Genomic DNA, 25,252 nt, shown 5'->3' with positions numbered 1-25,252 from the left:
AAACGTGGAATGGATTGGTTTTGTAATTGTTATTTAATATTTATATTGGAATCAACTATACTTTTCATGTTACTATATACTTCATATTAGTAATCGCATTATTATTTATGTAGTGGTATCAGTAGGTTGTTTTGTTAATTTGTTAGTTTTATACCACTTTTCAATACAAATTTTCAAAATGGTCGCCATTGGAAAAGAAATGCAATTTGGGAAAAGTACTAAAGTCCAGTGGCGTAGTGCCAACAGGGCAGGGGGCACAATGCTATGGGCGGAGCCACGGCAGGGGCGTGGCGAGGGCAGGAAGCGCTGGGGCAGGGGCACAGGGCGCACGTGTGCCCCAGGCACAGTTTTCCCTCGCTCCGCCCCTGCTAAAGTCTTTTACACTTCTAGCAGAGAAGCAGCCAGTATTGTGCATTGTGTTCTTACAGCAGGAAAAGACATCCCTTCCCAACCAATACCTGCTCTGCTCCACAGCTATGACACAGAAAGGGAGAAGGAGCAAATAGTTTTTTAAAAATTGAAATTGATTGGCAGACCAGGCAAACTGCTTTACCATTTAAAACTGCTCATACAACTGAGTAATATACACTACAGGAACTATTTCTGATACGTATATTTCAGACTTTATGTGTGTTTATTTCCTTCTGCTTCATGCTATGGGTTGGATCCACTGAAGGGGGGGAGGGGTGTTTTCATTAGTTCCGCCTCCTCCTGCAGACTTCTACCTCATGCTGTTCCTGGAGGGGCCCTCTGCCCTACCCACCCCTACCCCTGAGCTACATTTAGGGATATTTTGGGATGCAGCATGAGAAAGAAGTCCTGCTCTACTGGCAGCAGTCCCTGAAGTAACTAGAGATTTTCTGCACAAGCCAAACCTTTGGTTGTCTAGGATTGCATTCATTGTATCACTTATGAAACAACTATATTATGTGTCAAAATGTTGGCAGCTCCTAGAAGATATAATGTACTTAATAAGTGGATTTCATTAAACATATGAACAAAACTCAGGGAGGGTAGTGATTGCCTCTTTGAACTTCAAGAGGCAATCACCTAGAACCAGCCATAGGAAATTTCTTTCACTCATCCCTGTCAAGGGTGTCTCTGCTACAATTTTTGTTGATTTTATGCTTATGGAGATGAACAGCCATCCATTAGTGACAAAGAAACCAATATCTGCTACAATATTGTACCCATACCAACAAGAGAATTCAGCCTAGCCTCAGTTTGGTACAGAGGCTTTTAAAAAGTTTGCTGTTTGTTCCTGTGGTTTTCAAACTGCTGTTTTTGTTCATTCTCTATGGTGATTTCAGCACAGCAGAAATAAAACAACTTGGGCCATTTCCACATGGCATGATCATACCCGGTCTGTTTTATCCTGGTTTCTCCCTTTGCATGGCTGCCCATTGTTTTAAAGAATCCATTGAAGACTGGGAGGAAATACTCCAATTTCTTTTGCACAAGCCAGGACTTCTGTATTTACATTGCAAGCATATCTGAGCATGCCCAGTGTCCCATGTTCTGACTGGCTGTTGTTTTTGAGTGGCAGCTTGAATGAACGTCAGGCGGGGACAGGCAGTGATGGGATTCAGCAGGTTCGCACCACTTCGGCAGAATCAGTTGTTAAAATGGTGCTTGTAAACCACCAGTTGTTATATTATTTGAATCCCACCACTGGAACCGGTTGTTGGATTATTTGAATCCCACCACTGAGGGCAGGTGGAGGGGCAGGGAGATCAGGTGGCTGGGCCGGAAGAATAAACTGATTCTTCTCCCATAGTATTTGCATGGTAGCGGACTCACCCCAGGATTTCTGAAAAGAATTGCCAACTTTGTGATTTTTGAATACCCTGAGATGAGGAAAATATTGCAGGGCAAACCCGCTTGAGGACCAGGAACTGTGTGAACTTCTTGCATGGAATGGGGTATTTCTCTTGCTCAACCCAGGATATTTGGACCATGCAGAAATGGCCTTGGTGACGTTTTAAAAAGACTTTTGGGGAAGAGGTTTGTGATCTTTTTTCCCTAATCTGGGTTGAAAACATTTCCTGTCTGCTGAGAGAACGAAAGCAGGCAGGAAATGTTTTATTTCTCCCTTCCAAACCTCTTACTTTAATTTTCACCATTTGTGCCAACCATTTTGTGTGCTGAACCAGAGATTGTCTGAAGATTCCCATGGAGGTTTCTTCTGCTTGCAGCTCATCTCTGTGTGATTTCCGTGTAAAAAGTAAATGAATAAAGTTTGTTTGTTTTACCTAGCAATTCCATGCAAGTATTGTTTTTCCTTCCTCTTTTTTTTTGAGGTGGATGTCTAGGCAAGACCCAAGCCATTTAGGGTTTTGTGTGTCAACATCAACACCTTGAATTGGGCTCAGGAGTAAATGAGGAGCCAATTCAGTTCATTAAGGACCAATGTGATCTGGCCAGATGTACCAGCTAACAGCCTAGTTATACCAACTCCAGCTTCTGGACCATCTTCAAGGGTAGAATCACATAGAGTGCATTACTGTAGTTCAATCAAGAGGTTACCAGAGCATGTAACACTGTGGCCTTTGTCAAAAAATGGGCAGAGCTAGCAAATCAGAGGAAGGTGCTAGAACGCTTTTATGGCCACTGACATCGTCTGAACTTCAAAGGACAGGATGAATCCAGGAACACTCCCAGCTCTCACATCTGGTCTTTCTAGGGCAATATAACCCCATCCAGAACCGGGTGCCCTGTGATCTCACAGACTCAGGAGCCCAGAACACAGAGAATCTCCATCTTGTCTGGATTCAGCATCAGTTTGTTGGTTCTCATCCAGCCCACAACTGCTTCCAGGCAGCAGTACAGCATATAGAGAGCCTCTCCTGACTCTGATGAAATGGAGGGATAGAGCTAGGTGTCATCCACATATTGATGACACTTGCTTCCAAATCCCCTGATGAGTATCTCAGGTCCCAGTCTGACATTCTGACCACTATGCTGGCTTTCATCACTGCCAACAATTTGGTGTAAGCTATCATCAGGAATACCTCCTTTTCCCACTCTGCCCTGCCCAGCTTTTTCCTTTCTGTAATGGCTATTGAGACAACCACAGCATAAAGGAGCCACAGCATTCACTGCTGATTTGCTTCCTACCTCATCAGGGCAGAGGTGGACCTTACCACCATTCAAAGACAGGGAGCAGAATGTGATGGTGGCTTCTTCACCAGGCCACCAGGGCGGCTCCACCAGATCCTGTTTGTTTGCTCCATCTAGTCAAACAAGTCAACAGTAAAGATGAGAAGCTACCATTGGGAAAGGGGGGGACTTTGGGCATCAAGGGATCTACTGTGGACATCTGGCCCAAAACCCTTCCTCCTCTGCCTCCTCCCCTTAAAAACCTGGAGCCATCTCTGAATGCCTTCTGTATCTTGGTTTGTCCCTGACCCCCAGTATATGTGTAGTGTTCTACTGTAGTGTATAATTAACCTTAGATGGAACCACAGATAGCTGACCAAAGATCCTGTCCACTGTTTTTGTGGTCGGAGAATGGGTCACCTGAGCAACCAACATTCTTCACAGACCCCTGCTATAATACAAGGGTAGGTCATCAGTCATGGTTCTTTACACTATTTGAGAACAAATCTTCACACTGAGCTCAGTAAAGAGCACAGTTTAACTTTACCTCTCTGAAGAGTGTACCAGTATGGCATACACAATTGTTTAGTTGACACAAGATCAATTAATAGTAATAATTTGAAATGAAGCAATGATTAGTTAGCCTTGTTAATCTGACAAAATAGAGTATGATGTCATAGCATAACATTTCATCTGAGAAAATAAAACAGGACTCTTTTTTCATCTGGCTAATTTTTATTCAATGGGCAAATATTTTAAATAATAATAAGAGTTTGAACTTTTGAAACATCATGCTTCACAAAGTTATCTGTATAACTCATAAATTCACTGTAATACATTATTCTTTCAAGGGGGAAGAGGGTTATTTATTTTATTCTGTCTTTTACAATTATGATTTGCAAGACACCTTGTTGCTACATGAGGAAAGGCAGGATAAAAATAACAGTGTTTCATCATTCAACATAGAACACTTTCATAGTTATTGCTGGAGGCATGCAGTATGTTGCTTAACACCTTGAAGGGCTGCACAAAGGACTATGATCCAATCGGTGCCACAGATGGTGTGACGTATGGCAATAAATGCATGCTGTGTCTTGCAAGACAGTAAGTAAACTATTCAGAGCATTTGTTGCCAACAAATAAACAATGGGACAATGTTTTCTGCGCATTGAAACAATTGTCAATGTAAACAAGTAATAATGTGTGGCTGAGATCCAGAGAGACTGCTGCACGCAAGCAATGCAATTACCGGGATGTACAGAGTCAGAGATGGCTGAATTTTCCGACTGGTAGCAGTGTCTCTTCTGTAATACAGTGCATGTTTTGAAGTAGCCTAAACTTCGCAGAGGGAGTGGCAAGCTGCCACCAGGAGGAGGGAAACTGAAAAAGTCACACTGGACACACTAAATATCATGCAATGCGTAAGATCCCTGCCCCTGACTCTAGGGTTGCCAAGCGCCATCTTAGGCCACCAAAGATTCCCTCTGGAGCCACCCTCCTAATTTGTACTCCTTCACATTTAGAAGAACACAGGCACAATGTTTGAGTAGAACAGGAATCTTCATCGGTATCCATTTATTATGGTTTTGGAACAGACAGCTTCAGGTTAGATCACTGTCTTACTTTGCAACATTTAATTGAGAAATACTCTTCCGGGGCTCAACATCACACTCTGCTGCTTCTGTGGATTTTTTAAAAAGCTGCATTTGATTCTGTCTTGAAACCTACGCTATGAAACAAATTTCTGACTTCTATGATAAACAGAATACTTTTGTTTTTTATATGGGCCCTACAAGATCAAACTTTTCTGAAATAACACAGGCATGGACACCTTACTGATCCCGTTAGAACTTTTAGAGGTGTTTACCAGCCTTCACCAGTGTATGTGAATGGGCAATGAAATGAAGAATCACCCATCTACAGACTATCACACCATAACATCAGAGAGAGGATGCGTGGCCATCATTGCTGCCCGGAAAAGGGCACGGAACATTCTAAAAGAGTTTGTTCATGTGATATGACTACGGTTGAAACACTTGACCATTCTTTGTTTCTATGCCCTAAATACAATAAGATACGCATGAAATACATGAATTCCATTTTCTTGCAATGTTCTCAGTGCATGAGTGTTATAAGATACCCAATCTCCTGAACAGCTCTGATGTGCTCTTTTGTGAAACTGTTGCAAATTTTATACTGGAAATTAGTAATTTAACTGTATTTCTTAACCTTGTTTTGTTTTAAAATTTTGTCCTGTTTTATATGCCAATAAAGGCTCGTGTTGTGTTGTGGCATGGCAAGGAGGCCCCACCGAACCTGCCCTTCGAAGTGCAGAAGGCAGGTGGTGGCCATGCCTAGTGGGGGCAAAGCATCATGGCAAGAGGGTCTGGCAGGAGCCTTTATAAGGCTTCACTCAGCCCAGGGTTCCTCCTTTTCATGTGGGGCAGCAGCAAGTTTCCCACCCACCTCTGCCCTTTGGTCAATGTTAATGCCCTGTCAAAGCTAGGCCGGCAGGTTGTGCGTGGGAACTGATCTGATGGTGAGGGGAGCTGGAGAGCTACCCTCTTTGGTGATACCCTCTTAAGAGGTTTGGGGTGGAGCACGCCACGAGTCAGGATATCCATGTGAGGGCTACTGAGGCTTGCGCCCCTTGGCTGGAAAACAGTTCTTCAGCAAGAGGCATCCGCCCAGCTGAGTTCCACGATTGCTGCGAAAGGTTAATGGTTTCCTCCAACAGGTGGTTGGAGGAGAGCTTCACTAAGGGAACAGCACTCAGGCTGCCCAGCGTACAGATCAGATCCCATGCTGCGCCTCATGCTTCTCTGTATCCTTTGTTAATAAAAAACAGTTTTACCCCACAGACAATAGTGTTGGGTTGTTATTGTGGTTTGGGAACTCTAAGCCCTCCGAGGGTGGGCATTATAGAAGTCGAATAAGTAAGTAAGTAAGTAAGTAAGTAAGTAAGTAAGTAAGTAAGTAAGTAAGTAAGCAAGCAAGCAAGCAAGCAAGCAAGCAAGCAAGCAAGCAGTACTGGTCCTGCCCTCGGGTGGCAATGCAAAATTGTGCTACAAGGCAGTTCAGCAAAAGATGGTTCCACGGCTGGCTAGAATTAGTGCTCACTTACCAGATATAGGAAACCATTTCACCACAAACCATCACACACTCCAAAGCAGAAAAGACTAAGAGCAAGAGAAAGTGTATCTGTAATAATACAACTTTATGAAAAGCATCAAACTGAAGAAATATCATCACAATTTTTAACCTCCTTTTCTTTTTTCCAAAGGAAACAGGTCAGTTCCCTGGAATAAACCTGAGAGGTGAGTGTGAGAAAAAGGTACTTAGAAAAATTCCATTCCCATTTATTTCAACATTTCATTCTCAGAATTGTTCACAAGATGATGAAGGCGCACACAGCACTGTTATATTTTACTTACATCTCACTTTTCTCTTTGACTGGGCACCTGAAGTGGCTTTTCACATCATTTACTCTGCCTCCACAATCCTCAAACTATAGCCCTATGAGAATAGGTTAGGCTGAGAGATTGTGATGGGTCCGAGGTCACTCAGCAGGCTTCCATGGCTGAGCAAGCAATTCAGACTCATTTGTGCCATCTGCTAGTCTGACATTAAGCACTATACCACACTAGCCCATGCCACAAAAACAAATGCTGTAATTATTTGAAAACAAGCAGAACAGGAGATGCACTGTGCTGTAGTCCTCGGATTCCTAAACTGGCATAAGGGAAGAAAAGGGGGGTATTGATCATAAGATCAAATGAAAGACCTGCTAACTAATACCAGGGTCTGGATCTTATTAACCTTGTGGGATGAGATGAACTTTCTGCCTTGACTTCCCCTTCCCCCAACAGCCTCTGTGAACTAATATACATAATTGGAGACTTCATTCTATTGGGGTATTGGGCTACTTCAGAGTATGAGTATATCTTTGCACTACTATTTCTATTTCTCTGTAGATTACAATATTTACTACTGACAATATCAGTACACACATAAATGATTCACAGAGTACAGAGAAGAAACACCTCCACAAAGAGAATCTAGCAGCCAGCCAGTAGCTGCTGCAAAGAGAATCTGGCAGCCACTCTCAGCCTGGCTGGTTTCCTAGGGCTGCTCCGGAGATAAAACGGTGGATGGAAGAACCATATATGCTGACCTGTACTCCTTGGGAAGAAGGATGGCATAAAAACATGAGTCACATTGCTGTGCTTTCTATAAGCAGAACTACATGACTCTAACAAAAGTGACCAATGGAAAGCTGTAAAGCAAGGTTAACAGAAGAAACAGAAAAAGAATCTGGGACTTATAACTCCTAGGAGTCCCCAGATTAAAGGTTTTTTTTTTTTACAAAAAGTGGCAGATTCTTCTATGAAAGTATTTTTGGAAAGCTGTTAGACAACAGTTCGATACTGATAGGTGATCACACAAATATTATTAAGAATGTCCCCTTGTTCCACAAGAGCATGCAAGAAAATTGTTGAATATCTATCCGATTGACTTTGACATGAGCCAGGGCTTTTTCAACCATGGCTCTGGCCTTGTGGAACAAATTACCAGCTGAGGTTAGAGCCCTGTGGAAACTTGTTTCGTTCCCCAGGGCTTGCAAAACTTAGTTGTTCCACCAGGCCTTTTCCATCTAGCCAGCTGGCACCAACAGGGTGGGGGTGGGGGTTAACAGGGAAGAGTGGGGATGAGTTGGTTTGAGTCTTTTAATACGCCAGCTATTTTTATATACTATTTATAAATTCATTGTTTTAACATGTTGTAGGCATTTTTATATTTTTCATGTCAATGCTTTATTTAAATGTTTTATTGTGTCTACCGTACTTCTTGTAACCCACTCTGAGCCCTTTTGGATAGGGCAGGATAAAATAAATAAATAAAAATCGTAAAACTAAAAAAAAAAACCTTCCTTCCTTGTCCATTGGTTTTGATAATTCCAGAATCCTAAATGCTTGCCATTGAAGCGCATTCCAAAAATATGTATCGCTCTCTTTTCTTCCTTGCCTTGGCACTCCAGGTTATTTCAAACATTTATATGCTGCCTCTCCAGAGACCTGCTCTAGGTAGAGAAGTAATTCCTCAAGATTAACAATGAAATATATCCGTTTTCATCACCAACATAGAGTTCCCCATTATTAAAAGAGTTGTTGATTATCTATGTATATGTAAAGGAAAAATGTAAATAATATACGGGGAACATAATTTTGTACTTTTGCCCCTGTTCAAAAAAATGTAGATCAAATTCCGCTTCACCTCCACATTTTATTCTTACAAAGATGACGTGGGTTGGGAAGAGTGATGCACAAGGTCATCCAGTCAGCTAATGAATAACTGAGCATTTGAATGTGGATTTTTTTGGATTTAGTCCAATGTTTTAATCATTATACCATACTCATGCTTGCACAAAGAGAAGAGTGTGTGTGAGAATCAATAGACCATTGCTGTGTACAAACCCTAAGACCTTACCTTACATGTTTACCCTTGCACTGTAAATTATATACATTTCCAAAAGCAAGGTTTAGGGAGACATTAAGGGTTGAAGGGATGAATGTGAAAGACATAATTGCATGCACTCCAAAAGAAATGCATTAAGCATATGCATTGTTAAAGAAAATTATTGTGCTCAACCCTGTCGTAATTCAAGGAAAGAATGATGTTTACTATAGATGTGACAAACTATAAATATGCACCAAAGCACAGTAAGTTCATGTAAAGAGCTGAGCGCTGGACCCATTTAAAGAGAAAAACAGACTGTTTTATTAATCATGATGATCAAGACCATCTTTGCGATTCTTTCTCTAGCAAATTGTTGCTTCTTTTCAGGTAATATATTTTGTTATATTTTCATTCCCCCCCTCCCATATGTTTTCTATAAATCACCTCAAAAGCCTTGTAATGCATGTTTTTAAAAAGTTTATATAAATAAATAAGGACCATAGTGTATGCTATATGCTTTGCTATTTTTAGCACATACCAGGCAGCTGATATACCACTGTCCACCTCATGTACTCAGACTAGGAAAATTGGAACAACTCTTGATAACATCTAGAATGACTGACTGTGAAGACTAGAGTAATAACAAAATACCTTATAACCAACCCAGTAGCAACACTGTCTAGCACCCAAGGAAGAAATTAAGAGAAATATCCCAGAGAAATAGATCATAGTAAATAAAGCCACAAAAAATGTTTTTATAAAAAAAAAGTTTATTGTAAAAGAGAGAAAAAAGAGAAAGAGTGGTAGAATTTTAAAAAGAGTTGAGAAAGGCAAAACAAAATCAAGGGAAATCATACAGCAACAGTAGTACAAATATATTCAAATAAAAAAACAGTTGAACTAACTAAACATATGCTACCTACACTGTAACAAGTTCCTCAGAGCATGTACAGAGTTCCTGAAGGATGAAGGGGTTAACTCCTACCTAGCCTCCTGTGGATCCAGTTTCCACTGAAAACGAATGAAAATCTCAAATGTCCAGATATTTATGCTAAATGGAGTGGAACCTACGCCAGTTTCCTGTCTAAGAATGACAAACAAATTTGTCCAATCCCACACAAATCCCCATCTCTGATGTTGGAAGCTATTTTTACTAATCAAAATCATACATGACGCTGTCCCACCTCCATCAAGCACTTGGAAATGACTATGAACTTCCATGACAAATAGATGGTCTCATTCAAAAGGGATGAAGCCTGCCAGGACAGTTCAATGTGGAACGGAAGTGAATGGCTCATTCTAATTTTTGTGAATTAAAAATTAATTTTAAAAAATTAAATAGAGAATTTCATTCTCTAGGGGCTCAAGATCAAAGATATTCTAGGTGGTACTCTTAAGTCTTAGCAAATTTCAGGATTTCTGTCACAGATGGTAGTTCTTAATGCGTTATTAAAATATTTTTCAGGTGCTGATCATACAAGCTCGAAGGTAAGTTCACACTTCAGTAACTTCTGGCCCTATCCAATGGGGTGGGGGCTCATATCCGTCATTGGGAGCAGCCCGGGGACACACCAGCAAATTTGCCCTCCACAGGGCACTTGCACAGGGGCAAATCCTCTGACGGAGGGCTGCCACGGCTCTCCACAATGGTGGAATGCAGCACAGAGCACTGTGCAAGCATCCTTTTGGCAGGGTGGTCCAGGGGCATGGCTGGGGGCTTCCTCCTGGCTTTTGCCCCTGTTGCGCTGGTGGTCAGGGCTTTGGACTGAATGCCACCTTTTCAGTGGAGTAAGTCCATTAAGTCCAATGGAGGCTTTCCTGTGGCCCAGAGGCATGTTTGTATTTTTAGTGCTGCGTCTGGATGCCTGGCTATTGGATGGAGCTACCCCGTGGATGTAGGTAAGGGGGGGGGTTCTCGGGTTTGAACCCCCCCATTCATGTCTAAAGCTCCGCCCCTCCGTTTGTGGGTTTTTAAAACATTTTAGTGCTTTTTCGGTTTTTGGGCTGCAGGGGGTGCGTTGTTTGGGCTAGCAGCACCAAACTTTCAGGAATTGTTTGGGGGACTCTCCTGATGATACTACCTGGGTTTGGTGAGGTTTGGTTCAGGGGGTCCAAAGTTATGGACTCCCAAAGGGGGTGCCCCCATCCTCCATTGTTTCCAATGGGAGCTAATAGAAGATGGGGGCTACACCTTTGAGGGCCATGCCCTAGGGGCGGGTGGGGGTGTGGCCCCCCAAACCCCCCCATAAAAATCTATACCTACGTCCCTGAGCTGCCCGTTAGTTAGGACCTGAACTGAATATCCCATCACTTAGCCATCTCTTTAAATTCTTATTCATCACTTCACCTGAAGGGTTGCCCACCTCCAGGTAGAGTCCAGAGATCTTTCGCTTTTACAACTGATCTTCAGACTACAGAGCTCAGTTCCCATAGTGAAAATGACTGCTTTGAATGGTGGACTCTTTGGCATTGTGCCATGTTGAGCCCCCCCCTCCCCAAACCCAACCTCTCCACCCACAAAATCTCCACCTATTTCCCAACTCAGAGCTGCCGATTCTACTTACTCTACTCACTATTATCGCATGCCCTGTTCACCATGAAAATTCAGTAATCAGGTGTATCCAAAAGGTGATTCTTGAGGATTTCAGCTCTGTAGCCAGCCATTTATAATGTTGAGCTTCTCAGGGATCAACAGGATTAAGCCTGTAGCTTGTGGATGCTTGCTTAAAGGAACTTTTCCAACCACATTTAGGAGCGAGTAAACAAATTGGTTGGATTGCAGTCCTGTTCTTAAGAAGATGTGGCATTATGCTCTAGTTGTACAGTTGTCAGTAGTCTTGGTGGCTTTTGGCTGAAAGTATGTCAGAATAAAAATGTAAGATGGAATTAGGAAACAAATGCTCATATAAAATACCCAGTCTGTTTTTCATTCTGTAACAGAAGAGTGATGAGCCCTCTTTCATCACATCCACAACCTATCAAGTGTTCCTTCCACCGCATCCTTACCAAGTTCCTAAGATTTATGCAGGAAAGGAGTTGTTTGGATTGCACCTCAGTTCAGAACCGCTCAGATTGAAACATTTATGAATTTCCCCCCCAAAAAGTGGTTAAATGTTAATTGTATTTGGATTTTTTTCTGTCATTACTTTGTCAGGGTATATGCAGTAAATATCCTCCACCAAAGAGGAATGAGCCAGTTTTTTGTGCAAAGGAGTTTGATCCTATTTGTGATAGTAAAGGCCACACACATGACAATATGTGTCATTTTTGTGCTGCAAGATGGTGAGTAAAATGCAGATATCTAAGGTACAAACATGCTTTTAACAAAGTGACATTTTGCTGAAAACAATCCAATTTTTTTAAAAAGAAATTGAAAATTGATTGATTATATTTTGTTTTAATTCACAAGCACAACAATTACTCGTTTTTATCAAGGTTTAATAATAGTATTTCATTGATGTGTCTTTGGATGTTATGATGGACATGTCCACCAGCATAAACTGAATTTTCAACTAGGTTCTTTAGTCTCATGATGACATCTTATTCCATTGTTTTTCAGGTATGCTAAAGGGCCACTAACGATACGGTATAAAGGTGAATGTAAAGAGGATGTAAGTCTAATAGTTATAGTTAGTTTTTATTCTATATACATATGAACCACAAAATCTTCCCCTGAAGTAGGTAATAGCCCTCAACTATGTATAAAATAGCAAAGCTATTTCAGATTAAAACACCTAGAAGTGGGGACCCCTGTGCTGCATTAGCATTTGGTGTTAAAGCAGAATCCTTCCTAGTTCTACCCCCAACAACTAGCAAGTAAATTGCTATGAGGTCCATAATTTTGCAATGTGCTAGATTAGGGTTGGAGTCAGATGGCTCCAAAAGGTCATGCTGTGAGATTGTAGCTCTGCTCCTTGCTATAAGCTTTTCAGGGATCATTTCCTCCCCTATATGTCATATTCAGATGAAGCTGTTGAATGAAGATTGTGCAGAGACTTGAAGTAAGCTATCCTCCATACGCCGACACACAGATCTATTTCTCCCTTTTTCTGTGTGCTGAACATGCCAAACAGGTATTAGTCAGAAATGAACTGGATGGGGGAGAAGCAATTTAAATTTAATCAACATATGGCAGAAATACTCAGAAGACTGCTAGGCCATACTGGATGGATATGCACCCCTGCATTATCTGTTCTATAGCCAGCAAGTTCTGGATACTTTTTCACCAGCTTGGGCTGGTAGGTTCCTATCTTGCATAGTACATGCTTTTAAATTTAACCCACAAGAGGCCAAGGTGCGAAGAAGACTGGATGGATTTGATCCCCTGAATGATGAATTCTGTAGCTGGCAAGCATTGGAAATCCCCCCACCCCCGTCAAACTTTGGTTGATATCAGGAGCATACCTGTAGAAAATGGCACCCAGGGCAAGCACTATTGGCTTACACTCCCTCCCAACTCCATGTGGAGTTCAGGGGCCTGCACACTAGTCAACACTTGACTCCAACTGGCCAGGTCATTTTAAACTGCAGGTTTCAACCCTGCAGTTTGAAGCTGGACCTAGCCAGGCAAAGCTCAGAGTCAGGCTGAGCAACTGCTTTATACTGCTGGCTCCATCCCCAAGCTCCACCTCCAAAAGTCAAGTGGAGCCTGGGGGCACAGCCAGTGGTAGAAAGCTGGAGCCAGGCAGAATGGCTGCTCAGTTCAACACTGAGCTCAACCTGGCTGGGTCAAGCTTTAAACGCAGGGTGCAGTTTAAAACTCAACCCAGCCAGGCTGAGCTCAGCATTAAACTCCTGCCCTGAAGTCAACATGGAGTTGGGGGAGGGGGGTGGCACAAGCTCAACTGAACACTGAATTCAGTGTTGCTGAGTTCAGCATTCAACTGTGTGCCTTGCCCCTGTGGCAAGGCACAGCTTAATGCTTGGAGGCTACAGGTCACAGGCTAGGGTCCCCTTTAAGGGGTGGCCTGTGCCCTGCCCTGCCCTATCCCACCCTAGGTACGCCTCTGGCTGGTAAATGTTTGCTAGATTATCAGAAACATTATGTAATGTTTGGCTGAATATTGGTTTTAATTGAATCCTGCTTCCAAGAAGGGGCTGGGTTGCATTCTAATTGTATAATTGTCAGTGGTCTTGGTGAAGTTTGGATGATCGAACATTTGGTGGAATAAATATTTTATTGTCAGGCTCTCATTTCATTTCGTTTTAGCTCAACATATCTCACAAAGGGGTTGTTTGGAGGGAGGAAAGGGAAAGTACAGAAAAGCAGGGTATAAAACCAACTCTTCTTCTCTTCTAAATGAATGTGGACAGTTCTCCCCCATTTCGTCAACAGATAATATGCAGTAAATATCCTCGACCAAAGAAAGATGAAACAGTTATGTGCACAATGGAGCTTTATCCTATCTGTGGAAGTGATGGCCATACATATGGAAACAAGTGTCTTTTTTGTGCAGCCAGATGGTAAGTAGGTAGGGGTTAACCAAGGTATGAAAATGCTTTTATTATTGAAACTTTTGCTGAAAACAAACTACATTTTTTAAAAAAACTAAAGACTGGATTGATTGCATTTTGTAATAATTTGCAAGGTCAACAGTGGCTCATGTTAGAGCAGTAAGATGGTACTTCAGTAATGTATCTTTGTGGCTCATGTTAGAGCAGTTAGAGTAGTTAGATGGTACTTCAGTAATGTATCTTTGAATATTACAATGGATGAGCCCATCTGTATAAACTGGATTTTCAGCAATGTTCCTAATGTCTTGGCATCTAACCTCACTATATTCTTTTTCAGGAGCAGTAAAGGCACTCTATTAATACGATATGAAGGCCAATGTAATGAGGAGGTAAATCTGTTGCCAGTGGTATAGCCTTTCTCTGTGTGTATGTGAGTGACTGAGAGAGAGAGAGAGAGAGAGAGAGAGAGAGAGAGAGAGAGAGAGAGAGAGATCTTATGAGCTACAGAAACTTACCGTGAAGTGGGAAACAGCCAACAAACATGTACAAAATACCAAAGATCTTTCAGAATAAAATACCTACAATAGGCCCCCTGGCCTGAAAAAAAATTGCATTAAAATGAAAATAGCATGTTCCCTAACCCTACTCAGTTACTACCAACAACATTTGTGGGGGTGGCAGGAGCTTGTAATGGACTCGTTTAGGACTTGGATACTCGATAACTTCAGAAGGTGATGTTGTGTGTTCTAGCTCTACTCCTTCCCATGGAGCCTTTCAAGACTCTTATTTTGCCCCCACCATGTGGGGATGTTAATCTTCATGTTAATTATTGTCCAAAGATTTGGACTGAGGTGCCCTCAGTATGCTGACACCCAACTCTTTCTCTTTTTAAGTGTGTGGTGAATGTACTGAACAGATATTGAGTTGGAAATTAATTTGATGAGGGCTACACAATTTACATGCAAGATAGAGTAGGAGCAAGGCCTTCTACCTTTTGTTACAGAAGACTGTCAGCCCTTTATAGCTTTCATCTCCTGCTGGATCAGATCTGCAGCTTGCAGGTACTTGGTTCAAAGAGGGTTTTTTCCCCAACTTCAGTTAGTATTCTAGTATCACTAGCAGGGCATGTTCTGGACAGCATTAGGTGAATTAAGAGTGACACGCTTATATATCATGCGGCACAAACATATATATTGTTTGGATCAGAATCCAGTTTTCCAGGAGGGGTCAGATGACATTTCAGTTCTATAATAAACATTAGTGGTCATGACAACTGTTGGATGACCAAACTAAAAAAAACGTTAACACACAATTAGAAAACGTCTCCTATAAAAACATCCAGGCATTTCTACCATGCAAAATAAGTCTAGTGAGCCCTGTTTCACCATGCCAACAACCTACGAAGTGCTTTCTTCTATTCAATCCTTATCCGGTTCAACTGGACTTACAAAAGACAGGAATTTATGGGTTTGTACCTCCGGCCAATACAACATGCAACATTATTCAGCATGTGCAAATGTTTTATGCTTCTGGTATTATGGAAAAGAGTTGGATGTTTTTCTGTCATTTGTTTTGAAGGCTTTATGTAGCAAATATCCCATGCCAAAGAAGGGTGAGCCTATTGGGTGCACAGAGGAACATGATCCTATTTGTGGTAGTGATGGTGAGAAATATGGCAACAGATGTTACTTTTGCATTGCCTGGAGGTGAGTAGATTGTTGTCAAATAATGTATGAAAACATTTTAAACCAGGGGTGTGCCCACCTCCTCAGCATCAGCCCACCAACACTTTTCTTGACTGCCACCAAGTGTTTTTAAAACATAACTGTGGCCTGGTGGGGCTAATGCCCAACAGGATTTCCGATTTCCAAATGGAGGTCTTATGAGCTATACAGGTTAAAATAACAATATTTTGGTGGCAGCTGCTACCACAGGGTTAGTTTCATTCTCTGTCACCCTGCTTTTTCATAATGTAGTTTTTAAAAATTACTCCTCTGGGTCCCTGCATTTGGGGATGTGCCTCCTGCAGTGGCCATTTTGTTGCTGCTCCCACCACCCTGTATCAGAATTCCAAAGGTTGCCACATGCTCAAAAAAAAAAGGGGGGGGCTGTTTTAAATGATGTCAGAGCTTTTTCTGGAAAGAAGCAACACATTTTTTAATATTGAAAGGTGGATTATGTTTTGTGATACTTTCCATGGACAGAGATGGCTCACACAAAAACAGTTTTAAACCAACATGATGGTAAAGCCATTTCATTGATGTTAATAGAGCCCTAGCCTTCTGCACTTGAAATTAAGATGGTGAGCCTGCTCTATAGAAATCCTGATGTCTCTGATCCCAGATGAGGGTTTAGGATAAACCTCAACCTTCTGTGAATTGCAGAGAACACACCCTTGGCAGTTCAGGAATAGGTATGAGACTGGGGGAAGGGCAACTTTATTGATCCCCCAATGGATTGACGGATGGCCAGCATAAAACATTCATATTTTTCTGGTGTCTTTTGCTCTTCCTTCCTATCTGGAATGCGAATAGGTTGTGTCAATCTCAATGAAATGACATTTTGTGTCTTACTGCAAAATCAAAAACAAGTGAGTCTGTCCATAACAAATGTACCTTAGGATGTTACAATGGAAATGCCTGTCTGTTTTAAGAAAAAAAAAATCAGACATGTTCCTTAGTCTCTTGAAATGTAACCTTATTCCACTTCTTTTTCAGAATGAGTGGGGGCACTCTAACCATACGTCATGAAGGTGAATGTAGACCAAAGGTAAATCTGGTCCTTACATCTAGCCTGTATTAGATATGAATAGATGATGTAAGACTTTTTCTGAAGTGAGAAATTGCTAGGAGACATGTTGAAGGCACTTCAGGATAAATTATCTCCAAGTTAGGATCCTGTGCCATGTTAAGATCTTGTGTTAAAGAGGAAATAGTATGCTCCCTCCCTCCACTGAACAATTTCTGTCTAAGCTGGTATTATGACATTGCCTGATACCCTTTCACTGGAGTATTTTAGGATTTAGTGATGGGCTGCCCTGGACACGGGTGCCTGGACACGGGTGCCACAACCATGCTGCCCTGCTATTCTCAGGTGGGCTTTCTGGCAGAGTGGGGAGCTAAAGAGACAAACAACCTGCCTTGCCCCCAGGAATGCCCTCTATAGGGTCCCCGTGGAGTTTAGGAACTGGGTGCTGGCATTGCTGGCGGTAAAGTGGGGATGGAATCAGACTAAGGTTGGCTCCGCCTCTGGCCATGCTTCCAGAATGTCCCCATGGTGCAGGAGTACTGGCATGGCATGTGCCACCACATCCGTTTTGGTGGGCCAGGGCAGTCTTGCCCATTGACAAATCCACCTATCCACCTCTCTGCAGGGGCAAGTGCCTCGGGGAGGGCAAATCTGCCAGCGTGGACATGCACCACCTCCACCCGCAGATTCCCTATCACTACCTTTGAATAGGGCCTTCAAGTTCTAATCCTTCTGATTATCACTTTTGTTATATAGAAATGGTAAGATGCTTTATCCATTACAAAAACCACCGTACATTTATATGGAGGAGTATCTTCATACTAACCACTATATGACCCTGTCCAGAGGAAGTGTATCCTGAGACTTTTGTTGGGGCTACAGCACTAGGGAGCTTGCTCTGTCTCCCCTCTATGTGTCCCAATGACAATGTTATGGGTCTCTTGTGCGAAAATCTTGAAACTGTTTATATTGGTGCATTGGAATCTCCAAACCCAGGCATGTGTAAGTCATTGGATCAATCACCCCAGACTCCTTTGCTTACGACAGAGTGGGGCAGGCAGAAAGCTTGCACCTATTTTCCCTCAATTCACTAACTATAGTAGAGGCGTAGCACCAATGGGATAGGGTGGGACGCCTATAACCAAGACATGGCAGTGAATTTTTCAAACCCCTCAAAAGCTAATAGGCAATGAGATCCTTCTTGCTCTTTTCTAGCCCTTCTTCCAATCCATAGTTTGGAACATTTCTGGGAACAAAAAAACCCTTGCATAAATACAGCATGACTCCCTCAGTTCTCCACTGGGAGATTAGGGGGAAGGGTTCTGGAAAAACCAGTCCCTCATCCCCAGAAATGCTTCATGGGATTTAAGTTTATCTTGCCATGGGTTCATAAAGAGAAAGGGAGTGATAGAAATTAGTTTAATTAATTAATTATAACTTCAGTGTTGTATATCAGACCTTGAGTACAATCTTCACTCTGGTGAGACTGAATTCCAGTAAAGCAAAGCCTTCTTTTCCTTCTCATTTTTTTAAAATGCTCAAACTTTCTGATTGCCTTATTTTTGTAAGTTTTGTATAATTCATCAGTATGGTAAATCTAACTCTTATTTTTCTCTTGGCATCTTTCCAGGACCACTATAAAAAGTCTTAATGCAATTAAGCATTATTCTTAAACAGAAGACCACCTGGAATGTCTTGATGCAAAAATATTGTCTAAAGCTGTTTGTCTTAATTACTTGACAGAATAAAGGAAATTTCACTAAATTATTTCTCTTTAATTTATCTTCAGCACAAACTATTCTGTAGTGCCTTGTGGGAATCATTTCATCAAGATAATTTTTAATCTTTTTATCTTAATGATTTCTCCCATTTAACAGGTTTAGTTAAACGACAACTGACTCTAAGATATTCATCAGAGCAGGTACAAGGTGCTCCCAAAATTTATCATAATGAACTAGAAACTTAGCTTTAGGATAAAATGGAGAAGAACCATGTATGCGTATCGAGGGCAAATGGTTCCCGGGACTCCACCCCCCCACCCCCCTGGTGACCAGGAAGACTGCAAGGCAGCAGGACTTCCTGCTGCCTTGTCGTCTTCAGGCACCCTTGACCCCGCCCATGTCATCATCAACATGGGCAGGGTCAAGGGCACCCTCTGGGGAAGCCAGAAGTGACTGGAGTCTCTCAGCCTCTGCAAGCTGCTTTTATAAGCATTGAGGCCAGAGGGCGGAGCTCAGGGGTGTGTGGCCACATTCACATATGTTGAATGTAGATTCTAACCACATTCAACATATACTTTTCAATTGGTATCTGATGTAGGGAGCATCTAAATATTAATATTGGATGGGCTGTGACAAAAATTTACAGTTACGTAGATAAAAAGGCACTTCATTTTCCTGAACACAGGAAAATAAATACCAAGGACTTACCTGCAAAAACTAAAAAATGACAAAGGGACAAAAACACATGTGAACAGTTTCTCAAGGGGCAGTATACTGGTTTCATTAGAGCTTTGGTGGTGTAGTTACTAAAATTTCTGATAGTTTTCACCAGATTCCAATACTTATGCAGAAACTTGGAGTTTGCCAGCATGGTGCTGTAGCCTGATCACCCATAAATAAGAGAACAATGAAGTCGAAGAAGCCCATCTCCAATGCCCCACCCTGTTATCCCTTTGGCTTTTAGTTTCCCCTGCAGGTAATCCCACCTCCCCCAGAGAACAAAACGGGCCAATTTGATACCACTAGTCTATCCTGTCCTGCACAGTATCCAGTCACAATATGCATGCTCAACTGTGAGAGGCCTGATTTAAATGCATCATTGAACAATCCCCCCCACCCCCGCCACGCAATTATCCCTGCAGCATCGTACATACCTGTGTCTAAACTGGATCCACTCAGGCACACATGCAGCATTAGTACACAAAAACAATGCTTACTAGGGCTACAGATCACTACTACACATGATAACCTGATATGTGTGTGTGTGTATTAGCCATGTGGCATGGGCAGAATTTTTTTGCAACACATTTAAAATTGACTTGGGAAATTAAGCTGAAGTATCATGTTTAAAATGTAACCTTCACTTGTGGCTACAAATGAAGTAAAAATAAATATTTTAGAGCAACTCTGGAAAAGGGAGCCAAAAGCACAGCTCTCTTGAAAACTGGCACAGCTGTGCTGCTACTTGTTTCACCTTTCCTTGTAAATTTATGGATTTGTTTTTTTAAAAAAAACTATTTCTTTTTATTATAATTTCTCTATACTGCAATATAAGTAGCAAAAACCTCTCTCCACCTCCACTATGTTATTGAAAAGGAAGCGGAAGTGGAGTGGAACCTGCACTTTTAAATAATACATTGCAAAGTTCTCATAAACCATTCTCCCTCAATCCTGTCTCCATTGTAAGTAAAACAGTGGAATGAATTACAGGGAATGAACATCACTCAGACAAAAACACAAGTAAACGTTATTATTAAACAGTGGCCTACATTAAAGGCTTGTCAGGCACAATTCTTGCTCAGCACCTGCATCATTTTTAATGTGCAGATTAAAGTAGCGGACTCCATTGCAGGGTATTGCTAACCATTCGGAGTCTCTCTCTCTTTGTATATATATTTTTTCAGTCTCACCACCCACCTATTCGTATTTACATTTTCAGCCTCCTTTCCTAATTTTTCATATGTACTGTTACTGTCCATTTAAAATGCTTAAAACCAAAACATAAGGTTTTTATAAGAAATAAGTAGCGAGCTAGATGGAGCACGAACCTTTGCTTTTGCCTTTTATGGAAGATACTCACGCTGCTGTGCAAAGGGCGGGATTTCTGCATTGTTTACTATGAGCAGCTGTCAACCTACAGCCCCGCCTCCAAGGAGAACCGCCTGTCAAGCCGTGTAATTTTGAACGCTACAGGAAGTTGCGCTTCTCCCACACAATGCTGAGTGAGGCGGAAATCGGGTGCTGACCAAGGGGCTAGTTAGATGGTTCTGTAGCACGATTTCCGGTTCGCAGTTCCACTTCTTAGATCCATGTGCGCTGTGGGAGTGGTGGAAATAGATAGAAATTTATGTTTAAAAAAATCAAATCGGTGTATAACAGTGATCTGCCGGAATTACATCCCATCTCCAGATTACAGAGATCAGTTCTGCTCGGGGGAAAAAACGGATCCCGTGGAAGGTGGATTCTATGGCATTGTATTCTCCTAAGGTTCCTGTCCTCTGCAGGTTCCACTCCCAAATCTCTAAATAAGAGTTCCCCAACTTTGATCTGGCAACACTCTCCCCATTGACTGATCTAGGGTTGCCAGTTGGGAAATTCCTGGAGATTTGGAGACAATGCTGGATAAGTGGATATGGCAACTCTACCCCCTCTCCATCCTCCTGCTGGTCCTGCTGGTTGGCATGGATTTAAAGGGCAGAATTGTCAGTGGTGCCTTTGGTTGTAGTGATTTTAATCAACCATATCCTCTTCCATTAAACAGCAGAAAAAAAGCAACATCAAATTTAAAAATGGGGTGGGGGAAAGGCTCCTGTGCCCAGAAAAACTGTATCAAAGGCTCCTGTGCCCAAGAAAACTGTATCAGGCAGAAATCCAGTGACAGGTATGTGCTGTGGCTTAATGGCAGAGCATCCACTTTGCATGCAGAAGATCCCGGGTTCAGCCTTTGGTATCTTCTGTTAAAAACATCAGGCAGTAAGTGATGTGAAAGATGGCAACCTGAGAACTGCTCTTGGTCTGAGTAGACAACACTGTTCTGTTCATTGGTTTGTTGATTTTATTTTAAATGCTTGCGCGCCATCTCTCCACAAAGCAGTTCACAACAATAACAACAAAAAGTCTCCATAAAAATATTACCCAGTTCAGAAGACAGACAGACTGGTGAACTCTTCAGATGAGTCTCGTGACCAGGACAGAAAAGATGGGAACGAAAAGTTGCCCCAGCATAGAACTTATTGCTCAGATATTTGTTAATACTGAGCGTGAAGAATAAGTGATAAACTTGTTATGAGTTAAACAATGTGAGATTACTGTACCTTACATTGGGGATCGGGGAAGGAAACCAGAAGTGGTATTGCAAGTCAGTCATAATAATTGCAGTGGGTATGGAGGTGTGTCTTGTTTTTAAAAGTTCGAGAGTTCTTGCAGCAGTCCACTGAACTAAAGCTGAAATTTTAAAATCTCTGCCATGTATAGGGAAAGGTGTTGCACAGGTGGTGGGCAGCCACCCTAGAGGTTCTCCTGACTTCCAGCGACACCTAAGAAGGAAGGGAGAGAACCTCACATAAAGAACACAATGTCAGCAAACGATTATATAGAGCAGGCTGCAGATTAATGGTCCGGGCTGCAGAGATAAAAACCAGCACTCGCAATTGGGTCTGGAAACAGAGTCAATTTGATAAAATCCTCGGGGAGGGGAGGGCTGGGCCGTGATGTGCTGCATGAAGATGTGCTGATGACAGAAACACACGGATGTACTGGCAGCCCAGCGAACAATTTGCTGCCTTATTGACCAACGTAAGTTTCCAAAACACCTCCCGCGAAGAGCAACGAAACTGGACGGAACAGAAATACCCACCACTGAGGGTAGCTGGCAACAGTCAGCGAGAAAAGGACCGTTTTAGCAGCGAGGAGGAGGAGGAGGAGGAGAAGGAGGAGGAGTTTGGATTTATATCCCCCCTTTCTCTCCTGTAGGAGACTCAAAGGGGCTTACAATCTCCTTGCCCTTCCCCCTTCACAACAAACACCCTGTGAGGTGGGTGGGGCTGAGAGAGCTCCGAGAAGCTGTGACTAGCCCAAGGTCACCCAGCTGGTGTGTGTGGGAGTGTACAGGCTAATCTGAATTCACCAGATAAGCCTCCACAGCTCAGGCAGCAGAGCTGGGAATCAAACCCGATTCCTCCAAATTAGATACATGAGCTCTTAACCTCCTACGCCACTGCTGCTCCTGGACAGGTCTCTGGCATACAACTGCAATGAAATACCGCCGACGTTCCCGGCTGACGTTCATTTTTACACTCACTCCGACTGACCCTCATCCTAAATGGGAACCAGAAGTAAAGACGGCACGCCGACTTTGTTTTTCGTACCTCTTTGGAGGGCGAGCCCAGAAGGCGCCGGAAGTGGACGATGACGGAGGGGAAGCGCCGGGCAGCTCTAGGAGGAAGTATCTCCGGCTGGAGCCCTGATATCAAGAGGCAGCTGTGCCAGGAAGGGAAGGTGAGAAGCGGGGCACCGGTCTCTCTGTGGCATCTCTTTCCCCTCCAGGGGCTGGGATGGGAGCGGCCGACGCCGGGGAATTTGGGCGCTGGAGGCGTTTCCGAGCCCGGTCTGCCCTCTTCTTTCTCGGGGATGGGAAGGCTGGGGAGACGGACGACCTACTTACGCCCGCCTCGGCTGCTTCCCCTTCTTCTGGACCCGGAGGTACGAGATCTTTCCTTCTCTGGGACCCAACCATGTGAACTCGGAAACAAGTCCCACGGGCAGGTCCGCCCGTGTTTGCTCAGGGCTGCGGCCGAAGTTTGGGTAACTGGGCTTTCATTTGTTGTAGCATAGTGAGAGGCAGTATGCGTACTACTGAAAGTGTCTGTGTAGGAGTGAGGAGGTGTGGGTTCAAATCCCAATCGTTCCTGGTGGTCTCTGCTGATCTTGATTCAGACTCTGTCTTCTTTTGCCTGCCTAACCTACCCCACATGGCTGTTGTGAAGACGAGTTGGAGAGAGAACCCAGAGCTACTTCTGCGGACAACTCCTCGGAGGAAGGGTGGGATTCAAGTATTACATTCATCTATCACAGTGGTGGCGAACCTATGGCACGGGTGCCAGAGGTGGCACTCAGAGCCCTCTCTGTGGGCATGCGCAAACAGAGTCCCCCCCACACACACATCTAGGCTGGCCTGGGCTGCTGGGCCCTAAGACCTAGTTTTGGGGAAGCAGTGTAGGTCACCCTGTTAAGCGCTGTTAAACTCCACTGATTTTCATGCAAAGAACTAAAGCGTGATCCTTTACCTGGGAGTAAGCTCGGTTGCTGGCAATGGGGCTTGCTTCTGAGTAAACCCTCCTAGGGTTGTAATTCACCTATTGGAAGAGTTGCACAGTTGCTTCAAAGCAAAGCCACCCACTACCACCAAGCTTACTCCCGAGTAATGCACGCCTGGGAGCCAACTGATTTTTCTCAACTAAAACCTCAGTATTCAGGTTAAGTTGCCTTGTTGGCACTTTGCGATAAATAAGTGGGTTTTGGGTTGCAGTTTGGGCACTCGGTCTTGAAAAGGGTCACCATCGCTGATCTATCAGATAGAAAGACAGGAGAAGAGAATCAAGAAGCTTTTTTTGTCTCTCCTAGAATGTTTTGCATTGCTTCTATTAGCTATGGATGTGATACCTGCATCTTCCTCAGTCCCACTGTTTGTTACATAACATCAGAGAATTACTGTCTGATGTCCCCTTATCTGTATAAAAAGTAGCAAAAACTGACAAGTAGATTCCTTGGATCAGGAGCCTGTGTATTGGGTGGAACCTTACTACAGGTACTGCAGATTAAAACTGTGTTGCAGGCCTCTGGAGGGTTTTTTCCACCTGTGCTGGTAATTTTGTTTCTACACTGCTAAAACTTTGTGTTGCTATTGTATTGTTGTGGAGAAGCAGGTTTGAATACATTATATAATATATTATAGGCCTTCTTATAAAAGCAATTCTGCCTTTCACTTTGATACCTCTGGTGGAGAAAAGAGATGTAATAAAAGCCTGTGTTTCGCTGTCTGTTCGTGAGATTTATTTAAGGTTTTTCATAAGACAGGTGGTCCATCTAGTTCTATCAGACAGGTGGTCCATCTAGTTCAGTATTCCAGCAGCCAACTAGTTTGCCTAAACAGGGTTCTCCCTGAGGATGCCTCCTAACACTGATATTCAGAGGCTTGTTGTCTATGAATATGAAGGTTGCCTTTATTCACAATGGCTAGTGGACCTTTCCTCCCTGAATCTGTCTCACCCTCTTGTAAAGCTATATGTGGTTGTTGCTATTACTACAGATGTAGTAATATTCACAATGGCTAGTGGACCTTTCCTTCATGAATCTGTCTAACCCCCTTGTAAAGCTATATGTGGTTGTTGCTATTACTACATCTGCTGGCAGTGAATTCCATTCCTTCCTTTTGTCCATCCTAAATATATGCATTTACTTCATCACTATGGGAGAGAGAGAAGAACTGTCTAGATTCCCACTCTCCACCCTGTGCATAATTTTGCAAATCTCTAACATGTCATCCCAGTTGTCTTCCCCCCCCCCCCCCAAAAAAAAAAAACCTGGAAAGTTCTGGACTTTTTTGCCTTTTTTAATAGGAAAGATACTTTAATATTCTTGGTTGCTCTCTTCTGCACTTTTTCAGGCTTTGCAGTATTTGAAATACTGTGAACAAAACTGTACACATATTCAAAGTGAGGCTGCATCAAAGCTCTATAACAATATTGGCTGTTTTATATTTAGTACCCTTCCAA

At 42.7% G+C, this 25,252-nt stretch overlaps 2 protein-coding genes and 1 long non-coding RNA gene across 6 annotated transcripts in view; 2 read left to right on the top strand and 1 right to left on the bottom strand.

The window, feature by feature from the left end:
* Positions 1–3,821: 3,821 nt before the first annotated feature.
* On the bottom strand, positions 3,822–20,644 carry LOC125430282. The gene is made up of 3 exons (XR_007244120.1): positions 20,528–20,644; positions 6,224–6,278; positions 3,822–4,780 (listed from the first exon to the last, which is right to left on the bottom strand). It is a non-coding gene; the product is annotated as an uncharacterized LOC125430282 (long non-coding RNA).
* On the top strand, positions 9,965–18,502 carry LOC125430281 (double-headed protease inhibitor, submandibular gland-like). Its single transcript, XM_048492192.1, has 8 exons — positions 9,965–10,044; positions 11,711–11,838; positions 12,116–12,167; positions 13,892–14,019; positions 14,348–14,399; positions 15,589–15,716; positions 16,728–16,779; positions 18,389–18,502. Exons 1-8 carry the CDS (start codon positions 9,985–9,987, stop codon positions 18,407–18,409), a joined length of 621 nt encoding a protein of 206 aa, XP_048348149.1. The 5' UTR covers positions 9,965–9,984; the 3' UTR covers positions 18,410–18,502.
* Positions 20,645–22,879: 2,235 nt separating the features above from the next.
* Positions 22,880–25,252, top strand: part of FBXO38 (F-box protein 38) — a 39,855-nt gene continuing 37,482 nt past the window's right edge. For 3 of the 4 annotated variants that reach the window (XM_048490096.1, XM_048490095.1, XM_048490093.1), the window contains exon 1: positions 22,983–23,180. The gene's annotated coding sequence lies outside the window, so the exon portion shown is untranslated. The other variant, XM_048490094.1, reaches the window with a different exon arrangement.

The sequence above is a fragment of the Sphaerodactylus townsendi genome, linkage group LG03, assembly GCF_021028975.2.
Source record: "Sphaerodactylus townsendi isolate TG3544 linkage group LG03, MPM_Stown_v2.3, whole genome shotgun sequence".
Lineage (NCBI taxonomy): Eukaryota > Metazoa > Chordata > Lepidosauria > Squamata > Sphaerodactylidae > Sphaerodactylus > Sphaerodactylus townsendi.
This window is presented reverse-complemented; position numbering and strand designations above follow the sequence as displayed.

Bases quoted from the DNA above. Each gene is read 5' to 3' on its own strand.
- LOC125430281 (XM_048492192.1), top strand. From the start codon at position 9,985: ATGGTAGTTCTTAATGCGTTATTAAAATATTTTTCAGGTGCTGATCAT. The intron at 10,045-11,710 runs GTAAGTTCACAC...TTACTTTGTCAG, and splicing joins CTGATCATACAAGCTCGAAG to GGTATATGCAGTAAATATCC. The intron at 14,400-15,588 runs GTAAATCTGTTG...TTTGTTTTGAAG, and splicing joins AAGGCCAATGTAATGAGGAG to GCTTTATGTAGCAAATATCC.